The sequence below is a fragment of the Hipposideros armiger genome, unplaced genomic scaffold (genome assembly GCF_001890085.2).
Source record: "Hipposideros armiger isolate ML-2016 unplaced genomic scaffold, ASM189008v1 scaffold_252, whole genome shotgun sequence".
Taxonomy (NCBI): Eukaryota; Metazoa; Chordata; class Mammalia; order Chiroptera; family Hipposideridae; genus Hipposideros; species Hipposideros armiger.
Window position 1 is genome coordinate 130,246 of NW_017731602.1, and position 27,640 is coordinate 157,885.

General features: G+C 34.9%; 1 protein-coding gene across 1 annotated transcript in view; it reads left to right on the top strand.

Moving 5' to 3' along the window:
* The window catches only part of MCTP1 (multiple C2 and transmembrane domain containing 1), a 282,291-nt gene that overhangs the window by 73,069 nt on the left and 181,582 nt on the right, over positions 1–27,640 (top strand). Inside the window, 5 exon segments of the mRNA XM_019655912.1 lie at positions 16,262–16,364; positions 18,151–18,253; positions 18,592–18,693; positions 19,074–19,148; positions 21,166–21,285. Of these exon segments, the coding sequence (XP_019511457.1) occupies positions 16,262–16,364; positions 18,151–18,253; positions 18,592–18,693; positions 19,074–19,148; positions 21,166–21,285 (503 nt within the window).

Here is a 27,640-nt window from a genome sequence, read left to right on the forward strand (position 1 = left end):
ATCTGAAGATAGGAAGAAAAGCCTAAAATAATCAGTGTCTTAGAGAGCACCTAAGTGCTCAGAACTATCACCCGGCATTTATAGTGGGCACAGTCATTTTTTATAGAAAAATTCAAGTCCTGTTTACTTCAGAAGCTTAGATACCTGCCCATTACACAAGTCGGAATACAATTATAAAAGTTTGTTTCTCTTGTAGGTGAAACTGTCATTGTTTTTTAAAACTTCATAAATATGCAAACTACATTAATCCAGTTGGCTTATATGCCACCTTGGAAGTTATGTGCCACTTTGGAAGTTCTTTAAAAGCTGAAGGAAAAAAAACAACAACAACCAGATATATTTCTTTCCACTGGTTGTAATTTCCTAATATGTAAATGAATGTGACTAACAATACCTTTTCCCTAGGGATTCAATGAGATATAATTTTTATCTGATAAAATGAACTTTAATTTGGGAGATACTAAATAACAGATTCTCCATTTTTTCCTTCCAGTGTTAGGGATATAAATCTAGCGATTCCTCATTCTACACTGACCTTATAATCTAATGTGCTCTGAATTGAACAAGAGAGATGTTGAACTATTCAGGGGCAAGAGGATAATTCAGTCTTTGACCTTGCTCACTCTTGGACCTTTTGTGGTCTTTATGACATTTGTGATGGTGGCAGAAACTGATGAGCATATATTTAAGTCAGCAATGTCTGAATATACTACCAATTTTTAAAATAATCTTTACTTCTGAAAAGGATGAATATTTATATGTATACTGATCCTTCTTGGTCTGTAATCATTAAATTTGGGGCACAGATAAGCTCTTTGTATACTTTATCTCTTACTTGTTCAAAGAAGTACTTTAAAAATATGTTGTACAGCTCAAGGATACTCACAATCAGGCTCTACAAGATACTTAGCAATAGATTGAAAAAAGGAAATTAAGTCAACAGTGCTTTCTTCAAATCCTCAAACTAGCATCTATTTAGGAGTATTGTGGATGGGGAGGGGAGAGTTTAAATCATTGATAACTCTCCGTGCTAAGGAAAAATATTTTTCCACCTAATGTAAGTGAAGCTATTACTATAAGATGCTTGGTTGGCTTCAGAACACTTTTTTCTAGAAAAGCCTAAGATGAACTTATATTTGACCAACTTTGCTCCATTTTTAAAATATTTTAATGATCAGAACATCAAGTTAAACTTCCATAGTTTAAGCAAATAATTTTAAATTACAGTATTTCATCATTTAACATGAGCACAGGAGAAAAAGAGATTCTATAATCTTTTAAGTAGCCATCAATCTTACTGCACTTACAAATAATTTTTTTCCTTTCAAAATGTAAAATTTTTCTTTTGTTACAACACATTCATTGAGAAACATTGTGATACTGTATTAACTCTGTGTGAATAAAGAGCAATTGAGACTCTCTTTGAATGAGTGAGTATAAAGCACAAATTACTTTTTAATGAAACCCTCAATTCTTTCTCTTTCCACAAAAAGCCTATAGCCTTGTTCAGCTGAACACTACTACAGTAGGTCACTTCAGTTAAGCCCCTAATAAACTGTTGATAGTTGGGGGTAGTTTTTTCTTTAGTCTCAATAGCCCAGTGTTGGACAGTGCACTTCAAATCATTAAGGTTAATACAGATTTAAAAAAGAGATTAACTCTGGTGGTTAAGGCCTCAATTTATAACTCCCACACATACACATGCATTGAGCAAGGCACAAGAGTGGGTTGAAATTTCAGTCAAATTGTGGGCAGCCTTTCACAGCCTGAGAAAGTGGCACGCTGGTTTTCAAAGTTGGTCATCTAAATTCTTCGTGAGGGAAAAAGTTTGATTAACTGGAAAATACTGTGCACTACAACTTACTTAACTTTCAACTAACCAGTGAAAAGGTCAATGTCTCTCTAAGCCATCAAAGTAAAACCTAGAGACTGTCTGGCCCTGTGTTCACCAGGAATATTCTACCGCTAAAGCAAGTGTTCCTTAAAACTGGGTAGATTGTGAAAAGAGAAAGACCAACGGGAGAAAAAAATATATTTTCTATTTTTGGTGGTGGGAAACAGTTCATGTTGGAATTTGCCTTTTCTAGCTTCTAGTTATTTTTTTCCTTAGACGGGACCTAATTTCTACTTTCATCAGAACGCTTCAAGTTTTCTGTGTTGAGTGAGGCTTTCTTTGCAGAATACTTAGACTTGGCCTGTTGGTTCTTTCAAGTTCTAAGAGAAGAGAAAAGAGTTCTTCTCTTCAGCCCCTCCCCTACATTTTCCCCTGAGTTGTTTTTTTGAGCTCCCAAGGAAGAGGTCACAGCCTCCCCAGGGATACCAGCCACTCGGTTTCAGAAACAGTGATATGGGAGCACTGTGAAACCCTTTCAAAAGATGCCTTACCTTTTCACTGTGTTAAAAGGTACACTAATACAAAACTTGGGCACCCCAGGTGAATTGATACCTCAAATTAATGCACCATCTCTTTCAGGAAACAATAAAGGGAGAGGGAGAGAAAAAAGGAAAAGAGAGAGAGAATTTTACAATTAACATAATTTATCATGGAAATAGTCCCATTTAAATGAGCATATCTTCTCCTGAAGCGAGGCGGCTCTGCATATATACTTGCTACTCACCAGCCTCATAGTCTGGAAAGCTTCTCTTTATTAAGAGAGATGTTCACGCCCCCTTTATTTGCATAGGCTTTTCCCATGTTTTTCTTTAGGAAAACTGTCGTCATTGTTGGAAAATATTTAAGTAACAAAACAGCAGAAAAAGACATGCTACAGTTTTGGGTTTTTTTTTTTTTATCAGTATCTGTGAGAGTCTTATTATCTTAAGAAATAACAGTTAGCAGCTCAGAATCATTAGCAGAGCTAAATTTAAGCCCCATTTGACAGGCTGCCTAGAAAACATTTTGTTTTGCTGTCTGTGGGCTTTAATTAAGATGTGTTCAATTTCAGTCCTCTCCATCTAGCCCCCCACCCCCAACTTGCTGTGTCACAGACCGGCGATCAGACACTTTTAGATGGTCCGGCCCATGACTTTGACCTTCTGCGCAGTCCTGCGTTCCCTGGGGAACCGTTCAACTCATGAGGTCTGATTTCACACTTCCAGGATGCCTCAGCTCTCTTAACAATGACAGGGAGACAAAGCCCTTTAGAGCAGGCCGCATGGGGACTTGTTTAAATTGGAAACCAGAGAGGAGTCAAGGAACAAGGTTATGGGCTACAGAATAGTGCTTTTAATAAAGAGCTCACAGCTCTGGCTCAGCTCAAAGAGGGCTACCTCTGTACAATTAATTGAGCCATTTATCTGGAGCATCTCAGGCCTCTACTTTCTCACAGAATTGTGTGGTAAATATCAGCTAAGAAGCAAATGAGATATGCATGAAATGAATTTTAACACTTTGATTACTGTGCCTCCAGTCTTCATTAAAAGTAAATTTATTTGTATTTCTGACCTCATTATCAGTAGGCTTGCCTGCATTTTTATTGGTGCCTGTGATTTCCAGCATGAGGGTGTCATGAAGGTATATTTTATACAGAGATTTGGATTTATTATTCTTGGTATTTTCCCCGAACATTACAGGTCTGTTTAGAGAAAGAAAATGAAAAGGGAGCTATACAGAAAAAGGCGAGTCTGTTTTTTTGAAAGTTTTGTATACAGTTGGAGAAACGCCGAGCATGTACACGTAACATATACAAGATATCGTCCTTTAAAAAAATTAACTTTTTGTGGGTTGCTCAAGCAAATTGCATAAGATATATGCAATTGTTTCCTGAGTGGCCCTCAGAATCCAAAAAGTCTACTGGAAGAAGTAACTATGTTGCTTCTTTTATAGCATTGTAGTATTTTGAAATTTTAATAGCTTGTGCCTTGAATTGCCATCACGACATTCAATAACATTGATTATGTCTGATAAATGCAGCTTTAGATTTTATGATCATTATTTAAAACCTATGTTGGAAAAAGAAAAAAAATGTATATCCTTTAAACTTTACATATTCCATTGAAATATTATAATATATAAAATATAGTGTAAGTCCTTCATATTTGTAAATTATTAAGGGTAAAATCATTTACCAAATAAAAGAGGTTATGTGTGAATGGCATTCTTAATTTTTTAACTTTTATTATCTTAAATTCTTAAAATTATATTGCTGGAAACAAAACTCTAAGTCTTACACAAAATATATTGAAAATTTCCCAAGCAAAGTATGCTTTATTTCCCTTATATAATCTAATATTATCTATATTTGCTTTTTAATAATTAAGTTTATAGAAGACGATTAAGCAGATAGTATAGTTTGAGAAGAAATTTCATCTAATTTGTAGTGCAACAAAAATCTCCAACACCTGCCATTCCTATCATTATAATATACCTGATTTCGGAAACAATATTATACACATACATGTTAAATATCTTAATCCTATATACATCTCTTAAGAATGAGACTAAACAAAGGCGTCACAAGGAAAGAAAGCAAATCATTGATTTTCATTTTTTTATGTCACCAAATCTCACATAGATATAAAAGTTGCTTACTTTTAGTAATTGCATGTTTTAAAAATCATATTCTAATTATAAAAATTCAAAAATAGTTTTCTAAAACCAAACAGTTGTTATCAAAAATTTGTGAAAAGGGGAATTAAAATGATAATTTAACACAAAGACTGGTGAAGGCTGAGTATGAACTAGTGTTTTACAGGGAATTACGGAAATCATGTGTGATTCGTATGCAGGTCACATGGTTCGAAGATACTGCTCTGGAAGAATAGGTGGGATGACAAAAGAGATTAATAATTGGTTTTGATATGCTCTAGAGGTGAAGGACTATGGGCCGAGAAACTGGTGGTCCCACTATCAATGGGAAATGAGGGGAAAAGGAATACTGTAAAATAATTAATTGAGCTCTGTGGAACTAAGATTACAAAATGATCCTTTGAGTAAAGAAATAGAGAATTGCTGATTTGGCTTGGAGGGCTAGCTCCAGGATTTTACTTGGTGCTTGAAGAAATGCTTTCAAATGCTAGAATCATTCTTTAAACTATTTCTTCTATTTTGTTACATTATGATATAATTGTATAAATAAGCAGCATATCTCCTAGAACGATGGTTTTGGGAAATGCTACAGAGAGGACTTGAAAAAAATCTTACTACAGGAATATTTGGTTTATATAATAATATAGTTAGACATATAAAAGACTAAACAGTCAAGCCCAAAGAGTGATTATATTAAAGGATTGATGTCAATGGGGATGCCAAGTGCAGGAACGCAGGGAATGGCCTTGGTCTAACCTGTTCAGCCTATTTACTAATGACTTGAGGAGATAATTGACTGCCTCCTTATCTTATCAAACTTGCTGAAAGGGAGCGTTAACTCATTTGATATGAGACCAACCTATATGTATATAAAATATATTTGTATATTGTGTATCTGTATATAAAATACATATGTATATTGTGTAATTGTATATAAAATAAATATGTATATTGTATGTCTATATGTATATTATATATATATATATATATATATATAGTATAATAGACTTAGTTCTGACTGAAATAGGCTTAGTTCAAAAAAGTGAACATTAAAAATTATAAATCAATGCCTTACCTTGGTACAAAACAGAGATGCCTTGCTTTAACGGGAGGAAATATAGAAAAATATTTTAGGGTTCTAATTGAGTTTAAACTCCATGAGAGTGAATTACACATACATCATTTTTGTGCATTGAATAAAAGAGAAATGTTGAGAATGATACTCTCTTCAGGACTCATCATGGATATGAATTCAGTTTTGGAATCTATTCTTTAAAGAAGGACAAACTAAAATTTACATACTAACCAGAATATGTTCTTGATTTGGCAAAATCAATTAATTGAAGACAAAATGTGTTCTTTGATTGCCCAAAATCATGTCAATTGAGAATAGCTAGAATGATAATAATAATAATAATAACAACAACAGCAACAACTAACATTTATTGAGCCCTTATCACATGTCAGACACTACCCAAGCTTGGTAAAAGGATTATCACACTTCATCTCACAACAACCTAATTAGGTACTGCTGTTATCCCCACTTTACAAATTAGGAAACTGAGGTGTGGAGAAATTAAGGAACCTGTCCACGTTAGCATGTTGGGAAGACACTGTGACAACTGCTTACACTACTCCTGCTTGCCATCTGCAGCAGCAAAATGAACATCACCTGCTCTCAGTTAACTGAGATCTAATGTCAAATCTTAGGCAAGGATCTCTGATTGGTGCAACCTAAATTGCATCTGCAATCCCATCTGCAAGGAAGTGTAGAATTGTCCCTCTTACCTTTGTGGCCTCTGTAGTTCAGGAAGAGATGCTGGCAGATAGTTAAAATAGATGCTCAGCAAGCCAGCCACACTATCTAGTACAGGGGGCCAGGTTAACTAACGGACATTAACGAGCTACTCTTTAAGTAACAGGTGCTGTGCCCCCTCTTTATACCCACTAATTCATTTTTACTTAAAAATTACTATAGTGGGCAAATCATAGAATTGATAAAAGCTACAGGAACATAGTTTTGTGCACAATGTATAGAAATATTTCTCAAAAGTTATAATTGCAAAAAAAAAATCAGAATATTCCTGCTGAGGTGGTAATTTCTCCATCACTGGAACTGTCGAGGCAGAGTCTGTATGACCACTTGGTTTCAGAGAGATTCAAGCCCTACACGAGCTTTTGAACTTGGCCTCTCAGGGCTCCTCTCCCAGCCTTCAGAATCTGAGCTCCTGCAGTAGGTGCCAAGATGAATTACAGACTCCTGAATGAGTAGATGTTTTGTAGAAGAGAAATACAAAGACAAAGATATCATTCTAAAGACAAAAGCTTGACAGATGGCAATTTTCCATTTTTATTGCCTGGAAATATAAAAAGGTTTAATTACTTAGTACAGTACTTTTTTTTAAGTTTAAAGAATTTTATTCAACTGCAAAAGATCTCTTCAGCTAGTTAATTTACTTACAGGGAAGATGATCTGAAACACATTCCTTTCTGTGGAGAGTCTAACTGACTATATATTTACTGTAGGCCGTAATGTATCTACGAGAGCTTGCAAAAACAAAGGAACTTATATGTTTTTATATTCATTTTAGACCAAACAACTTTTGTGTTTCTAGTCTTGTAACAAATCACTTGCATACAGTTTCTATATTAAATATTAATTGAAAATAAAATATTTAAACATTTTTACCATAATTTATCTAGAGCCTTAAAAGCTTAGACAAAATGTCTTCATAGCCTCTCCTCAATTTTATAGATCCGATCATCTCCCTTTTCTTCCATTTCCATTTCCTTATCTGTCTCATTTTATTTCCCATACTTCTGTCATAAATTTTGAGCCTCCCAGCATATACCAAGATGGTTCAATACTAGGACTCAAGAATGCATGTAGTTACACTTAATAGTTTAAATATTCTTTTGCATCTAGTTCTAGATCCCAGGAGAAATAAACTCATATTTGCATTAAGCTTTATTCCCATTGTTCTTTGTCATGGTTCCCAAAGCGTGGCCCAGGAACCTCTAGGGATCCCCAAGACCCTTTCAAGGCTCTAAGAAGTCACTTTCATAACAATACCAAAATGTTATTTGCTTTTTTTCACTCTCGTTCTCTCATGAGTGTACAGTGGAATTCTTCAAAGGCTACATAATATTTGATCATTCTGATTATAACATGCCATGAATTTATTGTTATTTTTGAATGAATAATGAATAGTTTTACATGTTCTCATTTTTAATTTCTAAAATGGTAAATTTTGATTGCTGTAACATATGTAAACAACAGCCTTTTGAGATACTCAATAACTTTTAAGAGTTCCTAAGACCAAAATGATTAAGAACTGTTGCTGTAGGGCATTGATTCTCAGTTGCGGGAAAGCAGTATTACCCCCTGGAGCATTTTAGAGATTTGTGGGGAAATTCAATTGCCACAATGAGTGGGGAGCCCTACTGCTTTTGATGGCAGGGGGTTGGGGATGCTAAATATTCTACAAAGACTTAGACAATCGTAAATAGTGAAAACTGTCCCGTTTTCTACATAACTAAATATGGACATTGATTATAAGTTTAAATTCGGTTTCATATTTGTCTGAGCCTAGATGGCATACTTACTCAAGCCTTGCAAATGGCTGCCATTTTACACACTAAACACCAAAGATCTTAGGCTCGCCTCCAAGCCACTTCATGATCATGTTCCCCATTACCCCTCTGACACGTTCTCCTATTCTTCCCATTGCTCTCTGTGCCTCGCTGCCCGGGGCCCTGAGCACGTATTGGTCTGGCTCTTCCCTCTGCCTGAAACGCTTTTCTCCAGATAACCACGTGACTACTACTCCACTTTCTTCAGTCCTTTGCTCAGACCTCAACATCCCTAATTAAATTTAAAACTATGCCCCTCTCCCACACTCTTCAAACCCCTTATCCTGCTCTATTTTGTCCTGTTTTCCATTAACATGTACCACTCTCTAAAGTACAACATAATCTATTTACTATTCATGTCCAATATGTATTCTCTTTCTCTTCCCTTCCCACTGCAAGTAAACTCCAAGAAACCAGAGACCTTTCCTTTTTTTGTTCATATGGCCCGGCACGTAGTAGACACTCAATGAATATTTGTTAAATCAACATATGGTTTTATTATAAACATATTTTTATTTAGTCCTCCTTTATAGTAACATTAAGACATTATATTAAATTTTGAAATCGTATAAGTCAGTTTTATTTCACAACAGTAAGGAGGGCATTACAAAATCTTCAGTATAAAAAATGATGTATTAGATCTAGTGGGCCAAGAGCCACAGCTCTATTGGGTCAATTTTCCTGCCACAGTGAAACCTCCTTCATGACGTGGTAAGAAAAGAGAAGTCCTATTATTATTATTTAGTCTCTGAATCAGATCCAGTTGGGAACCTAGTGAATGTCAGTTAATGTAATTCTACCAATCAGATGTTTAAAATATGTTTAGGTCAGACAGCAAAAAAGGTTAAGGTCAAAGCCCCCACTCCAGTGATAAGGGGAGGATTGGAAGATATCTCCAACATACGTTGTTTTTTGTTCGGGTGGACCCTATGGAATTCCCTCAACTATAACATTGTTATTTGTTATGATTGAAATTCCAGTTTGTAGAAAGGACAGATGGCAACCTTGATTATAATTAAAGGGAAAAAAAAGGATTAAAGTATAGCCATTTCAAACTGTGGTAACTGAGGAAATTAAACCAGAGAGCTTAATTTGTGCAAGGTAGGCCCAAAATAAAAGGCCCCCCATGGGTATGAATTGCTTTCCATACTATTCAAAGCCTTCTGTGTTTACAGAGACATGGCAACAAAGAGGTGGTCACTGGGTTCCCCCCACACACACACGTTTTTATAACACATCACATCCAACAGACTGTGCTACTTGTCAGCCGCAAAATGACCCTAGACAAAGCCCACCACTGATGGATCAGGATTAACTTTCTATTCTGGGAGTAAGAATATCATTCAGTATCTTTTGAGTGACTTTAATGCTCAAACCAGTATTTTGCACAAACTGAAGTCGTTCACTTGCCCACAAAACAGGTAGCAAGCAAGCAGGGGTGGTGCAGACTTTCCCACAGTTCTTTATAAATATGTCAGCGCTGTGACCTCAAAGATCAAGGGCTAAAGAGAGAGAGAATTAGCCAGTCCGTGCACCCCACTTAATCCTCAGTGCCGTTTTGAAGATTGCCAGAAACGATGCCCGTTGGAGACAATTCTGACATTTGTTTTTATTGTTGTAGGAATGACTTTCCACCATAAGAAGAAATGAGGTAATGGAGTATAGGCTTTAAAATCTGTTATAGATTTAGTTTTATGAGTTAGAGTAAAAGGGTCTCTTTCTAATTTTAAGTCCCTTGAGAGATTTTTGTTTTCCCTTTAAAAATCTATAGGGAAAAAAAAATAGCCCATACTATTGAACTAGACTATGTACAAACTCATCAGTAATCACATAATATTTTTAAGCATTTTATAGCAGTTAATTAACATATATTTAGATGTTTGCATTATAGAGACCCTATTGAAAGGATACATATGTAGATTTAAGCTAAAGATCCCTGACCATAAATGGTTAGTCTTCTTTTTATTAATTGTCCTTCACTTCTAGAATTGCTGGTGATAGAGATGTGTAATCACCACAGATCATCAGCATCATCTCCATTGGGGAAAAGTCTTCCCTTCCTTTTCCCCTTCCTGTTCTAAAATTAGAGACTGATATATTTCCTTTCCATTGCTCCTATTAAACCTTTCACTTACCTTTATTACAGTGCTTACAACTCTGCATTATAATTGTGTATTTACATGTCTATCATGCCCACTAAATTGTGCGTGTCTTGAGAGCTGGACAATGTCTTAATCATACTTATAATTCTGGGTTGAGAAAAGCAGGCACTCCATAACTAATTAATGCTTCAAAAGGTATTCCTATTTCTTTCTAGAAAATTGTCAACCTAGAAAATTACCAGGTTCTCAAGGAAGGCTAAGCTTCTCTTCTAGCTGTCATGGTGCTTAATGCAATCAACCCCCACTGTCCTCATCCTCACCCAGCACTGCTGCAATTCCTGTCTTGCACCCAAACCAAAATATACAGTTTCCTGTACTGCCAAGGAAAGGGAGAGGCACGTTTTGGCCAAAATGGAGGATGTTAAGGAAGAACCAGTTGGTACTCACAGGTCTGCTTTAGTCTTCTGACAAGAATGAGTAAGTGGGAGACAAGATTATGTAATCTGTGTTCCCATACATTTAAGCTCTTCAAATAGCCAGAAATTACCAGAAACAAATTACACTTTAATGTTAGATGCTGCCTTTATTCCTTGCACTTCTAACCGTACTGTACTGAATAAAGACATTATAGGGAACAGCACTGCATCACTCTCTAGAGCTTTGCAGAGTATAGTGTACTTTATAAACATCAACACTCTATCCTGCAGTCAACCTCACTCCTCAGATACTATCAGCAAGCAAAGCAGCATAGCATAGGGTCTAACTGGAATGATAAAAGGATGAAAGGAAGGAATAATTAAGGAGATAATTAATGGTTAAGTCCATCACTGGTATTTCTGTGACTGTTTTCATTTGTTTAAGTGGCACATAATCAGGGCTGCAAAATTTAGGAACTGAAAAGCCAGTCATTTAAAGCATCATTTAGCAAACCAGATAAGCACATTAACGGTGTATAGCCATGTCTTTAAAATAAACTGTAGTGTATGCTTTTTATCAGTAAGTTGATAGAATTCAATATTGTGTGTTTACTATTATGTTGGTTGAAATTGCCGTTAATTTTTAATTGCCCTTGAATCAGGCAGTGGCAGAAGGATACTTTTGAAATTCATCAAAAATAACACAGTGTGTAATGACCTGATTTGGCATCCATTATTGATACCTGTAAAATAACTTTTAGAAGTTAAATGTAAAATTGCCTGCTCTTTCCTTACCTAAATATTCATGTCAGGTTTCAGATATTCAGTTCTGTACACTTCGTTGAATGCGTCTTGACCTTGGGAAAAAAAGACAGGCTTGGCTAAGCTCAGTGAATTGTTTTGTAGCTCCAAGTAATATCAGGCATAATAGATTGTTCAGTATTGACATCTTCAAATCCTGTTGGTTTTACCTTCAAAATATATCCAGAATCTAACCACTTTCCATCGCCTGAGTATTGTAATAGCCTCCTAACTCTTTTCCCTAACTCTTCCATTGCCCTCTCTCTACCCATTCTCCAAATAGAAATCATCAGATCATGTCACACGTCAGCTCATATCCTTCCAAAAGCTTCCCTTTGCACTTATAGTGAAGGCCATGTCTTACAGAGGCCAACCACCCTCCCCAGCCTTCTCTGACTATGTCGTCTAGTACGCTCCTTGCCACAATCCATTCCTCTAGTCACGCTGGCTTCCTGGATATTCCCAAAAACACCAGACGTCACTTCTCTGATCTTTCCATGATCTGTTCCTCCAGGGAACCCAACGCTCACTCCCTTGCCTCCATTCCTTTTCCCAAATGTCACTTTGTTAATGAGACCTTCTCTGGCAGCCCTTTTAAAAATCGTACATGTATACCAGCACTTCTCATCACCCTTCCCATTTTTATTTGTCTCCATAGTACTTACCACCTTCTGAAATGCTATAAAATGTTCTTACTCATTATCTATCTCCTTCCTCAATATAAATTACATGAATTCAGGGTTGGGTTTTTATTTGTTTGATGCACTTATGTCTCCTCAACACCTAACACATTGCCTGGTATATGGTAACTAATAAATATTTGTTGAATGAAAGAATCTATAGTCAAAATGTTAACCACTTCTTCCTTTGTGTAGCCTTCTAACTACTAACATATGACATACTTATTGGGAAATGTCTTGCCTAGTGGCTTGCATTTAAATGTATTTCATTGAAGGGAGCATGGACCATAGAAGTAGAGCAAGGGCTCTGAAGGTCAAATAGACCTGGGCTTGACTAAGAGCTCCACTACTTACAACCTGTATAACCTGGTGAGCTATATAACCTCCCAGCCCCAGTTTCTTCATCTGTAAAATGGGGATAGTAAAAGTTCTTCTCTCATAGAGTAGTCATAAAATTTTAAACAAAGGAACATAAAACATAATGTTGGGCTTATAATAAAAATTCAGTAAATGTTTGCAATTATTATAAGTATTGTAATTGCCCTTTATTTGCTATTTTTTTTGTAAAGTATTTTACAAATGTTTACTCTTTTGACCAGGAGATTTAACTAAAGATGTGAATTGTTTCCAGTTATTTTTGTACTTTAAAGAATATTATGATGTTTTAAATATTTCTGCTTAAAAATACATTATTTAAAGCTACTATTTTTTGATGCCCTATTAGTATGCCAGACATTGTGCTAGTTATAGTCTAACTATTATCATTGTAAGGGGCCATTACTGTCATTATTATTTTTTTTTTTTTTTCATAAAGGAACAGGCTCAGGATCATGGAGTAAGCATTCAACCCTAGCTTGCTCAGCCTCCAAAGTTTAGACCTTTTCCCCGAGACCACTGGCCTCTCACTTTGAACTTCAGTGCCTTGCCCCAGCGTTCTTGGAAGCACATGGAGTATTTGAGGATTCTAAAAGTGTGGTGTAGCTCAAGTGAGGGTCTTAAAAGGTCTTGAGATTAGAGATGAGGCTGAAAGTCTATATCCCATGCCATACAATGTGGATTTTAACTTATAGGCTCTGGGAAGACATCAAAGGTATTAAACTTGGGAGTAAGTTTTCAGAGAAGTGAAAAATGATAGAATTTTCAAGGATTGGCTCATGTCATTGACCACAGTTCAATGACTGTAACCACATTAAGAATAATGGATTTTTTTTTAGATTGGGAAAAATCAGTATAAATTAAAGCCACATTAAATAGGAGTTTGGTCTATCTTAGGCAAAGGCTCTTTAAAAAAAATTGTAAGTACCATTACATTCCCCACAGTGTCTAATAATGTGGTCTCTTAAAAATTATATTGCTCACCCATTTCAAAGTGTTGTATAAGGTAAGTGCAGATAGGGCAATATTTTTTACAATGATGGTATGCCACTGGAATTTAGAATAGCAAAAGACTGAGTAGTGGCTCCAGGAGCCACTGTTATTTTGGTCACACTGTTATTTTGGTCTCTGTTGCTTTAACACCTTTATTTCAATAGAAAAGAGTGACTGAGAAAGTAAGTAATGTGATGATAGATGGCTGATACTGGTTTGCCTAGGAATGGTATTGAGAAATAATCAACTAAGAAAATAGGGATAGCCACGGCCTCATGGGCATAAGGTTTGATAAATGTATTAGTTTCTTAACAAGATATGGAAGGTGTTAAACATTAAGAACAGAGTTTGTTTCTTTAAGATCTTTCAGCCAATCACTGACTCTGGATCTTTTTTAGGTCAGCAAATGAAGATATAGTGACAAAGAAAGTGGTGATTTAAGAGACTTTCCATGGGGTTGGTTAAAAATATTGGAAACTTCTTACATGATTGAATATAATTCCTGTGAAAAAAATCAAGTAAAGATTTTCAACCTCTGCTGGTAGAAGTTTGCAGTACAGTTTTTCCCCCCATAGATATTGGTCTCTGGAGTAAGTTCTTGTGTTTTGCTATTGGAGAAGGTGGTGCAATTTTGACAGAATCTGTTACACATTGTTGATTACTTGATGACCAGTAAAACCAAGTCAGTTGAAATGGAGTAATGATTGAAGTAAAAGCAAGTGAAAATGGGAAAACAAAAATAATAAAAAGTGCTATATGTATATAGTCTTTTCTTCACTAAATAAGATTAACGTGAATGTACATGTATGGATGTATGAGGAAAATTGAAAGAAGGTGCAAGAAAGAGTGAGAGTTACACTTGTCTTTTAAGTAAATCTTTCCACAGCTAATCATTTAATCTAAAGCTCTGTCTAAAGTGAAAGTGAAGTAGTTACTCTTTTGACATGGAATTCTATCATAAATATGGCTTTACTTTTCTGTCTCATCATTATAACAGATATGTTTTATCTCTCCAACACTTTTTATAAACTAATTGAGGTTGTAGTTTATGTCCTCTGTTCTTTTGTTCATAACATAGTACTCAGCACAACAATAGGTAGAACGAAGATGATTAATATGAGCATTAAGAATAAGTAAAGTTTTGAAAACTGAGTCAACTTTTTATGCTCGTGTCTGAATTCTATGGAAGAAAATAAAGTTGTTGATGTGGCAAATCAAACATGTTATGATGTGTTTTAACAAACAAAATATTCTCTTTTTAATATTTCCTTCCACGGTGTGTGTGAGTTGTAAGTGAGGATGGGGGCAGGTAGGGCAATAGGAATGAAGGTGGGGGAAAAAATGATAACACAGATCCTAAACGAGACTGGTAAAATTTTCATCAGACCTCAAAGATGTGCTTTTCTCTATTCTTTATTGGGAAAATTATTCCCAAGACCAAAAATTGAGAAGACTACCATAATGTTAAATTATGTAATTATCCTGGAGTATATTAGGCCACTGAACTAACACACGCATATTATCTATTTTTAAAAATAAAATTAATAAAAAGGTGAGTCAAAATTTGTACAGCACATTCTAAAAGTTAAAATGTGGTAAGTAAATACACTGCTGTGTGGGAATACATAGCTTATCTGTCACTGATAGCTAATGAATTCCTTTCTATTAAAATTTAATTGAAAATCTTCAATGATATTTAAGCTTTCACAGAAGTGTAAACTACTGTGACTACAATTCACAATGCATTTAAAACAATTATTCTTTATCATTAAAGTTAATAATATGCACATTAACCTCTTATGTAGTCTAAATCAATATTGTAGTTTAAAAGATATGACCTCTGGACAGCTTTGTCTAAATATTGATTTCATTGTCATTTGTATAAGATATCAAACAAATCGCGTGCTGCTCTAATATCACTAATGCTGCCCCTGTAGAGCCTCTGACTTTACGGGTTCTTATAATATAGGACATGTCATTCCAAAATATTGAGGACATCACAAAATATAATTGCTGAATGGACGAGATTTGACTATGGCAGAACTGAGTTGCTGTAAACAGATGATAACTTCCAAAGCATTTACTCTCAATGGACAATAAAAAGACTGCTCTTTAACATGCAGATTGGTTGTTGAGGTTGTTTCAAATGGCAGAAATTTTTCTGCCGCAGAGGGTCTAATTTACCTTTTTGTGATGGCTTAGATATTTCAGAAGAGAATCTTAAGTCAGATTAAAATGTAGTAATTCTGCAATATAGCAGTTTTCCCAAAATCAACTTGCTTAGAAATTTCTGTTAAAAGTTACTAGTGAGTCAGATGAGTTGGAAAATATATGTTTTTAAAAGTAAAGGGGCTGAACCTTTCAAATGACCATTATTGAATTTAATAAAAAGTGATTTAGGGATGGACATGCATCACATGCTCCTCATAATTGCCAGTTATATTATTATTTTTGTAAAAAAAATCACAAATTGAAATACCAGCTATATAATTTGCTTTCTTTCACTTTTCTGCGGTTCTGAATTTCAATGAATCACAATGATTGTTAACATCATCCAGTTGCAGCTAACTCTATTTTAATGTTGTTTTTTTGTTTTGTTTTGTTTTTAATTTTGAAACTGTAGTTCACTTTTCTTCTGTAAAGCATTTTAGGAAAGAGAGATGCTCATGATCATGACACCCTGAGCTATGGGTGCAATTTATACTAAAAACGTTCCCCCCAAATCTCTTATAGGTAAAAGCGACCCATTTTGTGTAGTTGAACTGAACAATGATAGGCTGCTAACACATACCGTATACAAAAATCTGAATCCTGAGTGGAACAAAGTCTTCACGTTGTAAGTAGTAATTACCTTGCGCTCACTTCAAAAATGGTGCTAAATGCTAGTATTTTTGAGATTTTGTGTGTATGTTTATTCTTAACTGGTTAACAACTCAATGCATCTGGGCTGCCTTGTGCTAGCAACAATAAATATTATAATTGCGTTACCTTCCTGATAGTGAAACCTGGAGAAAGGGCAGACCATATATTTTTGTTTTCACAGATATATATATATATATTTTTTAAACGGTGCTTTCTATATGATTTGACTAAGGATTTTGCTCCCATGAACTGATTTGCCATACTGCTTCTTCCTTTTATACTTTCTATTGAAATTCTCCCCAATTGCATTGACACCAAGGAAGACAAAGCTCTATTTGTTCCATTGCTCAAATCAGCAAACAATCTGGTCTCGAATTCAGCAGATGCTTTAGTTTTGGTTTGTTGCATTTTTGTACAATAAGAATATTAAGTATTGTCCTAGCTACCAAAACGACCTATGAGTTAATGTTCCTCTTGTTTAAAAAAGTTTGTAAACCATTTTGATCATGCACTGTAAAAGCTGCCAATGCTACACTATAGTTATCTCCTAAATTCGTTTTTTTTCTTTCTTTTTGTTTTTTAACTGAGCTTTAGTAATGAACTCTGAACAAAGGAAAATTCCAAACAGATGTGATTCTTAAAAGTTTTCTGGCATAGTTTTTTTGTGTGTATGAAAAACTACTAAATTCCTCATTAATTTCTTATAATGTCTCTGCTTAAGAGACAGATAACTAATCAGATTTAATTATCTGACCAATTTATCTTTAAGGAATTCCACATTTTTATAAGAGATGAAAGCCTGGTCAGGAGACTTGCACTCCTAAGAAGGCTGTGGAGAGTGTTTTCCTCTGGAATGTATAATTGAAAGAATAGGTTTGATTTATTATCAAAGCCATTAATTGATTGTGCCCTGATAAAGCCTCTTCTCACATGTGGTTGCAGTCTTTCAGTAATGAATATATTCACTTTTTTGTCTTCTCTTAATTCATGTTTTCTTGGTAAACAGTTTGATCAAAGAATAAATCCTGTCAACAATTGGGGCTTATTTTTCCAGAAACAAAAATATGAAGAGCTTTCACAGTTGTTTATTATCGTATGTTGTCTTTGGAACATAATGGAACACTACTTAATTTCTAAATCCAGGGTGGTACAGTAGCTATCAATGTTACATTTTCTCCATTCTGTTTTCTGTGTTAGTTAATTTTTACTATAAATCCAACAAGAAATAAGTCAATGTTTTCATGAGAGCTGTAAACAAAAAGGAGATATCCTATTACATAAAAAAGAAAAATTATATTAAATATATTGTGACTTGCTGATATCAAATCTAATGATGTATTCTGTGGGAGTAATAGGAAGATAGGAATTATTGTGATAATGAGAAGAAAGGAAAGTCTAAAAAATATCAGTGCCACTTATTGGGCTTTTTTTTTTTTAATTTTACAATAACTTATTCTGTTATGGTACAGAATGGAACTTTTCCATACAGATGGGAAATTATATTTCATTAAAAAATTATAACTTGAAATTATGATGGTGTTCAAAGTTCCAATTATAGAACCATCACTGTAGTCTACTAAGGTGCATTGTGGGAAATTGTCAGATACCAAGTTACCTTGTGTATGTATATATGCAAATAGCATACGTAAAAACACATACACACAAGATCAGCTGGAGCTATCTAAATTTTCAAAAGCATTTTTGTTCTTATTCCCCACTGATGAAGTCTTTTTTTTTTCTTACATATGTTTATTATGCAGCAACATTAAAGATATCCATTCAGTTCTTGAAGTGACAGTTTATGATGAAGATCGGGATCGAAGTGCTGACTTTCTGGGCAAAGTTGCTATACCATTGCTGTCTGTAAGTTTTATTCACCTGACACACTGCCCTGTGTTGCTTTTGCGCAAGGAAAAAAAAAAAAAAGAAAAACCCTCAGCTCTATATCTGTCATTTCTCAACCAAGGTCTGTAATAAGAACACTAAAAATTTTAACATACTCAATTCACGGCCATGTTGAATCCCATGATAGTTAATTTTTCTTGACAGACTTGATCCTGGTAATGAACAGGTACTTGTCAGAATTGCCACAGTTGTTTTGGGTTCTCTGTCAGTTTCAGCAGCTGGGGGTCAAAGGTCACTGTGGGAGTGTATTCAGTGGAGACCGCGAGACAGACGGCTGTCATGTCCTTTTCCCGCAGATTCAAAATGGTGAACAGAAAGCCTACGTCTTGAAAAACAAGCAGCTGACAGGGCCAACAAAAGGGGTCATCTATCTTGAAATAGATGTGATTTTTAATGCTGTAAGTCTTAACTTTGGCTTTTTTGTACTGCTAAAGAGTTCAGTTTCATGAAAGCTTTTGTTCCTGATTTGTAGAGAATTTCTGTCATTCCTCATTTTCTCTAAACCTTGATGTATCCTGGAGAATACGCTTCTGCCACTGCCTGGCACACCCACACTTTCTGTTATAGTTGGCGGCTGCCGCTGCGGCTGTGCTCTGGCCACTGCCTGCCTGCGTAAGAAATGGAGGCGCATGCATGTGCAACTGTATACATTTATATTTTATGAGCACAGCAGCCAGGACTTTGAAACTTTAGAAATTATTGCAAATTGAACTGCATGAAAAACTTGTAAACATATGTAATATATTAATCCATAACAGACACATATGTTGATGTATAGGTGAAAGCCAGCTTACGAACATTAATACCCAAAGAACAGAAGTACATTGAAGAGGAAAACAGACTCTCTAAACAGGTAAAAAAGCAAGGAAAGATTAATCCCTCTGGGAAGACCTGATTATATCTGTAAAACATCTAAGTTAATTCAAATAAACTTTGGAGGTATGGAGGGGGGAAGACTATGAAATTTTGGATCTACTAATGTGAAATGGCTTTCTTTTTTTCTGTCTTTTTCTCTCTTCCCTTCCTTTCCTTAAATGATCAAACAAGGACAATACCAAACTAATAAATTGAATGGGGGTGGTCAGAAAAGAAAGGGAATACTGTAGACGCTGCCTAGAATGGATATGTATTCATGCGTTAGCAAAAGAGTGATCATTTTGAACATAAAATACAATTTGATTGCCATGGAATGTGTAAATGAGAACACCACAAGCTGAGGTTCAAATATATGTCCAGACCACCCACAGGTATGATGCAGGTGTGTGTAAAACGAGCCCAGCATAAAGCAATTCCCTCTAATCCACAAGAAAGGGGGCTCCATCTTTTAAGGGAAACCTTCTTAATTAGATTTTGACTATGATCTTTTAGAAGTGAACTTTTATTGGCATTTTTAGCTAAGAAAATAGAAAATCAGGAACTCTGATTTTTCTGTCATGAAGGAATTTTAAATTAGGCTTGATATCTTGTGATTAGACTTGTAGTTTTAAATTAGGTTTACATCAAGTTAAGGGTACTAAGCTACCCCTTTAAAAATGTTTACTTCTAATTAACACAGCTAAAATAAAATGTATTTTTTATGATTATAAAGTTTACAGAACTCATTTGTGTATGTTAAAATATTTCATAATTTTTTTGTGCTGCTGCAAGACTAAAAATATTTTTATTTTTAATCCAACCAATCCACCATAAACAGTGAGATTTTGATTGTTTAAAGGCAGTGCATGAGTTGCTAATGCAATAGTTATCTAAATAGAAATACAGATTACATTTTTCCACAATTAATAGATAAAAATAATAAAAATAGCTCTTAAAGGAAGTGGTCAGAGACCAAATAGGAAAACAAATAGGGAGGCTGTTAACTTTGCCTGAAAGGAATTTCAATTTTAACAACTTATTAAAGCTGGTATGCATATACTTGTATCTATATTTACACATATATATTTTTCCCATATGACCTTAGTAAACTTTACATAGCTCCTTCTTTAAAATACCAGATCAGCACTGAAGTATATTTGGAAGTAACAAAATATTAACTTGCAGACATATTATTCTAATTATTAAAATAGCTGTGGGTCATTTTTTTTAACCATCATCTAGCGTATAGACTATTCTTTTTATAGTTGTAGTCATGTCTTAGTTTCAATTAAGTTTAAATTATATCAATTCTCATATACATCTTTTAGTAAAACATTTTGTAAAGCACTTGGTTACCATACATTTTTTCCTAACAGCAAAATTATGAAAAAATGAGAAAATATAGGTTAAATTTATTGTAGGAAAGAGAAAGATCAAGATGGAAGGGGGAGAATAAAGAGAGGGAGAAAGAGAGTGAGAGAGAGAGAGAGAGAGGGAATGAGAATATGATTGTTAAGAAAGGGAGAATCCTAAAATGGTGAAAAAAATGCTTTTTATAATAAATCAATTCTTGACAGGTTTTTCACTAAGACTCTAAATAAAACATTCCATGTTGTCCATTTCACTTTGAAATATCTTGAAATTAAAGCATTTAAAGAATCTTAAAACCTGAGTTAAAAAAATACATTTAAGGTTCACATTATGTAGGTAGCAAAAAAAGAAGTTTTAATCCTTTGGAATTTTTTTTCTTTTGAACAAAGGTAGCCCAACCTACCTGATAATATTATTTAAGAAAATATATTTAGCTAAGAAATTGCTCTTTTAATTCAGTTTCTTCCACTTTCTCCTGAGATACTTCTTTTCCTTTAACTTGTGAGCCAACTTGCTTGGTGTATTCTTACTAGTTTATTCACTTTCTGAATCCTTTTTAAATCACACTAAGCTTGAAGAATTTTGTAACATATCTGATGGCTTTTAGTTCTGCAAATTCTAATGATATTTCATTTTCCTTACAGCTGCTACTAAGAAACTTTATCAGGACGAAGCGTTGTGTCATGGTGCTTGTAAATGCTGCATACTACGTTAACAGTTGCTTTGATTGGGACTCACCCCCAAGGAGCCTTGCTGCTTTTGTGGTACGATCATACTGTATTACTTACATTGTTATTCATTAAATTCAGTAATCATAGCTGCGAGTTTCTGTGGCTATAGTAACAGTTATGTTGATGTGGCCATTTAAAAACTCCTATTTTAAAACTTGACTGGACAGATTTGCCGTGGGCAGGAACCTGATGGATTGTTCAAGGTCTGAGTCCAAGAATACATCCCTCCCCCCCCACCAGACTTCCGGAATGCAAAATATCTCTGCCAATGTATAATTTTCTCCATGACAGTTAAAAAGTAAAATTTTATATATTACATAATCCCAAATCCCAACAACAGAGCCAAGAAAAATCAGTGTTAAAAAATTAATAATCTTGACCATTCTCATTTTAATTGTATTCATTTAATTGTTTAGTATTTTTTTTTCTTTTTTAAATGAAAATCATTGGCAGTAGAATACTAGCTGGAGATACTTTAATATGTGAATCAATTGGAAGTGGATGTGACCTATTTAAGAGGTATTTTATTATTTCTGAGATTTTCCAGTTTTTAAAAAGGCACAAGTGAGAATTTGATAGATCCAAATAGTCCTCTAACAATGTTCATCTTGTAGCCTTTTACTTTGGTTATTTAAAAACTGCTGAGGAGACCAACTTGCAAAGCTAGAAAATCCGAAATAATACTTTCCTCTGAGCTTTAGCTGGAATTTTCTGCTTTCACATTATTTTTGCTTGTTCAGGATTTCAGTTTGAAGTTTAAGTGGAGTCCTTCTTTTGAAATCCTTTATTTTATTGTCATATTTGTTGGAATATGATTACCTAATGCTTCCTTATAGTTGCCAGTTTAGCAGAATATGACTTTATTCCAGGGGCTTACAAGAAGAGCTTTAATTACAGTCACAAATCAGCATTTTAGTATTACCACTCAAATGAGTATCTGCACATCTGTTTAGGACTTTGAGCTCTGCCTTCCTCTCAGGCCTTGTATGAGACTTTCATTAATGCTTGAGCACATGGAACAAAGAATGTGTATGTCCCTTTGTGTTGTAAGTTACTAGAAAGTTAGGCCCCCTGCTTCCCATAAACATGTGCTTGTCTTCTTAAGGAAAGCGATTGTCATCATCAAGTTTTAGAAAAGAAAATCTACCTCTTTCAGTATTCTTTTATTTAGTTCTTTCACATAATAAATACATTGGGGTGCTGTTAAAGTTTATTATGATTTTTCACTATCATAGAGGCACTTGGACATTAGTGAGGAAAAACTTATATTGAGTTTTCTTTGTGTATTTTATGCCATTGTTCCGTGGAGCCTTATGACAGACATAGTAATATTCTACCAAAAAGGTCATGCTGCTGTCTTTGATTCACACCTTCCCAAGTCATTCCCCACAGCTGTTTGTAAAATTTGAAAATGGAGAAACCTACATAATTATACCATTTGTTCAGGAACATTCATTTTTCATGCTTTAGCATTACGATGTGTTGTGTAAGTCTTCATAAAGTTCATCTGGCCTCTAGAAGTCACTCATGTAAAGTGAACTCAAGATGGCAGACTTTGTTCAAAATTTTCTTCTTATTAAAAAAAAAAAAAACCAGGCACTGAAATTCTGAGAGGCTTAGTTAGGTTCATGTACATGGTATTAGAGTGATTTCATACAAGAGTCAGAGTTCACTGAGTCAGAACTGTGGTATCTCTTAGCTGGTGATCAGCTTCTATCAGACGCAGTCCTATGAAACAAGCTGAATGCAAGATGTTTGCAAAAAAAGAGAGGGCGGGCACAATAAAACTAGGAAAAGGTACTGCTGACAAAGAGACTGATGGTAAAAAAAGGTGCCACAGACTAATATGTGAACACACATTAAGAGTAGTTTTGAGAAGAAACAATAATGAACTGTTATATTGAAGGAAAGAATGAAATTACATTCTGTTCAATGTGATGAAAACAACAGTTACAAAACCAGACTTCACTGGTTGACCTGAACTGAGAGGTCCATGAGATTGGGACCCTTCACTGGTATTCTAGCATCACCTACATAGTATCTAGCACGAGTAGGCTCCCAATATAAATGGCTGTCTAAATCAATCGACCCACCAGTGAACCAGTCAGTCCATCTGAAAATTTTTCTTGTGTGGAGAAACGCTTTATTCAATGATGCCAGGTAAATAAAGGTTTGCTCTAATAAAGCTAGTTATTAAATGATGATAGACATCGCTTAATGCTGTTGCAGCCTTTTCCCTAGACCTTCCATTTACATTTGAAACTATTTCATAATCCTCTATCAATCATCTGTTTTAACCTCAGATTAAATTCTGATACCGAAAGTACTTCCTACAATCATAACAACAACCAATATTTATTAAGCATTTATATGCCAGGGAACTCTTTTTTCAGGTACTAATAAATGAAAGTGCTTTTCATACATTAATGAATTTACTGTTTCCTTAGTATGAGGTGGATACTATTATTTTCCAATATACAGAGCTAGAAACAGAGGCACAGAAAAGTTGCGTACCTTGGCCAAAGCCACACAACAGACATTATTTCTCTTCCAAAAGAGCTTTTAAAAGATGTATTGTGTAATCTTAATATTATAACCATTCAGGGAAAAAAAAACTGTGATAGGATTTGTATTTATCTTGTAGATATTACATGATGTGGGTATTTAAAAATGAAATGTTTCAAAGATCTCATTGCATAACCAGAGCCTTTTAAGGCCAGTTTATTGAAAAGAATTGCTTTCCATTAGAAGAGTATGAGCTACACCCCATTGTTACAAACATATTGTTCCCATCATTCCCTGTTGATGGATCATGGGTCTATTATTATAATATTGGTTCTACTTGGCCCACTTTTTCATACATGCAGCTGCCTCATGGAGCATGTGCCTTTGTACCATCATGTATGTTGGTTTTAGGCCCAGAGCAGTAAACTTTATAGTGTTCAAGTGCCTTTGTTTAATTGTTTTATTTTTCTTTTCTAATTTACTTTCCAAAAATAAATGTAGACCAATGAAATCAAAAAAGAAACACAATAATTTTTTTTGGTGGGGGGTAGGGGTTGGTTCCAATGTCAGGTAAAGTGGAGAGAGTGAGAAATGCATGGTTAGGGCTGCTCTGGCCTGTTCAGCACTATTTCTGTGTGTTGTGGGGAAGATTCAAAGCTGGCTGACCATATCAGAAGCTGAAATCGGCCTGGAAGGTGATGGATAAAATATAAGCAAACACGTTCCTGGGAATGTCCTTGTTTTTGTGTGTCGTGAATTAGGTTTTTAAATTTGACTATGAATATTGTATGCCTGAAAGTGTACACAGATGTATATAGTGCAGAAGGCATTGCTTGTCTTTTGGAATCATCTATTGTAGACGTGGAAATGTCTCATAAATTGGGCCTAATTTTCAGCAGGCTCTTGACCAGACATTTGTGTTCATGTGGATGTCAGTGGGTGCAACATGGGGAAAAAAAAAGAGTGCACATTCTCTCTTTCTTTTCAGCACTGTCATTTCTCACTGTAATGAGCACGAAAATAATTGGACAACTGAGCTATCAGTAAAAGGACACACTTCAGTGTGCGTCAAAGAATTATTTTACAGGACAAACTTTAATCTTTAAATGTGATTGTAGATAATTTGTGGTACCATCTGTCCATTTGGAATTGTTTTAGCCTTTTCTGTCGTTATACAGTAAGTGCCGCTGTGTTTAACATTAACATTTGATATTTTACACATTTAATTTCTGTTCTGCTGTGTGGTCCTTAGGGAACAGAGTGCTAGTGCTACATGAGAAAGACAAAGTATTGATCAGTTAACATTTCAGCTACATTTATGTATGTCGCAAAATTAATGAAAATGCCAGACAAAAATGTCAGAGTGCACAAAAAGGTAGAATTTAAATTTGGTAGTTTAATGAAAAGTTTAAGATGTGCATTATCAAAAATGTCCTCTTGCCTTTAAAGTACAATTCCTAACAGAATAACTACAGGGAGACACATATTTTACTTAGAGGAACAATGAACATGAATTATGAAGAGATGTCAACTCCGCAAAGTACCTTGTGTTCCAAAACGGCATGTTTCAATGTTGAACTGTTACTTATAAGATGCATTTGTTTCTGTTGGTATCCGGAGGGCTACAGGCTTCAATCCTCTGTACTGACCATCCTCCGAGGCAGGCTTCCTACTTAGATTCTCTCCTTAGGTTTTCCTTGGTGTCCCATGTGTTCCTTTTGTTTCAGAACTGAGAGTTCCCTCTACAGCAATTCACTGAGGCCACTCTGGTTCGTTACTCTTTCCTTTCGGGGTCCTTTCAAATGCCTGGTTTTCCTTTGCTTCCCAATAATTTGTGCTCCACCTTCATTCAATCCCCATTTTAGTCAAGGAGCACACTCAGGCAACAGCTACTCTCAGAAAAGCTGGGCATTATGCAGGAAAAGAGAAAAAACAGAGATGATGTATGCAAAGAATGACACGAGGCAGCTCTGTGTAGCCAAATGATTAAAAAATATATATATATATATAAAAAAAAAAAAAAAAATATATATATATATATGGAGGAAGCACAAGCCAAGGAGGAGAACTGAACTTGCAGAGGCGATGGGATACAATACAACAATCTGAAGACAACAGGCTCTCAAGGATACCTTATCAAGTACTCCATGGGTAAAAAGCCTGCTGCTATTAGACAGAATATGGATTTTTTTAAAGTTATTACAAGCAATAAGGACAGTTTAAGTGACCTTCCATATTCAAGGACTAAAAAAGGGAGCATTGCTTACAGAGAAATATCAATGTGAAAACAAAAGCATGTCTGCGTCACCTGTAGTTCAAGTCTTCACATTCACATTGCTGAACAATACAGGGTAATCGTACTACCTGTGGAAAGTAGCTTTAAGCTCCAACACAAATTTCTATTTTAAAAATTTCAGAGACATCAGTAATACCACACCAACAAAATTATGCTTCTAGTCCATGGCCATTTTCAAATGATTTTTATAGAAGCTCTTTGTTGTTATTGTTGCTACAATTTTATTTTAGTGCTAGCAGCAAAATTGGAAATGTTGCAGATGTCATTTTTGTTGCTTTCCCAACAACAGCAAAACAGGAGGACCCCCCAAAATCAAAGAAACAAGCACTAAAGGAAAATGACCTGTAACTGTTGGTCCTACCCCAATATTCTTGATTTTTCCTAAAATTATGTAAATCTAGACTCCCAAGCCCTTTTGCCCACCTTTCATGCTTTCCCTTGATATAAACACTTATTACGTTTACTAAACAATGAATCCATTTTAATTCATACAAGTTTTAAAGATACATTAAACATTTCCTTCACTAATGTGTGAAGAGGAAAGCTTATATAGAATTTCATTGACTTAAAAGATAGTATATCTCTAAAGTTGCCTAAAATTCCTTTTACAAAGTCAAAGATTAGTGACACCTAGAAGATTCTAGTACTACAATTTTATTTTCAGTAAGTAGATTGTGTGCTCAATTCATGCTGACACTTCAAGTTGATACTCAACATATACATTTTCCCTTAAATTTATCTGAATTCCAGGGTAGAATAACTTTTTTCAAACCTTGGCCTATGAAAAATTAAGTTTTCTTCAAGCAGCGCCTTTTAGAAAGCATTGCATATAAATTCTTACAATTGCATCCAAGACCCACAGTTTAGAAGAGAATTTAGTGTTAGGATTGATCACAGTTAGCTAAAATCAACCCTGAATCTTAGGAAGTGTAGCAAATCAGATGTTAATAGAACAAAGCATTTTAACTAGATCTCACTAATCCTTCTCAAGGAGCGATGCTCTAGGTCTAGTTTATTTGTACATCCACTTAAATGTATAGTGTTTTTGTTTTGTTTTTTATAGCTGTTACATACACAAACACAGCATTTCCTGAAAGCAGTGCTCAATTCTCTTTAAATGTTGCCAGTGCCCTTTTTTGTTTATTTTAATAGATGTCAGCAAAACGGCCCCCTATTCTTTGGAGGGAGATAGTCACATAAGCCAACGTCTCCTGAAAAACTTATTCCTCTTAAATTTTATTTTATATTTATAATAATAAGAATTTAATTCTTATAGCATATCAGATTTTCTATTATCTCTACTCTCCCTCCTTTGTCCTCTAAAGCAGGAAGTAGTAAGATGCTGTAGTCTGGGGACATTTTCTTCCATGAGTGATTTGGGGGAAAATAAAATTATTTCACTTTTTCTCAGGTATAGTGCTAGTGTGCTATATTATAATTAAATATAAACTACAAATATCACCAAAATAACTATGATACCATATTGAATCTAGGAATCTAGGAATTAGGTTTCTCACAAACCTTAATGGCATATGCAATGAAAGTTGGGGTGAGGGTACGGGAACAGCAATACCTCAGCGTTAGTCC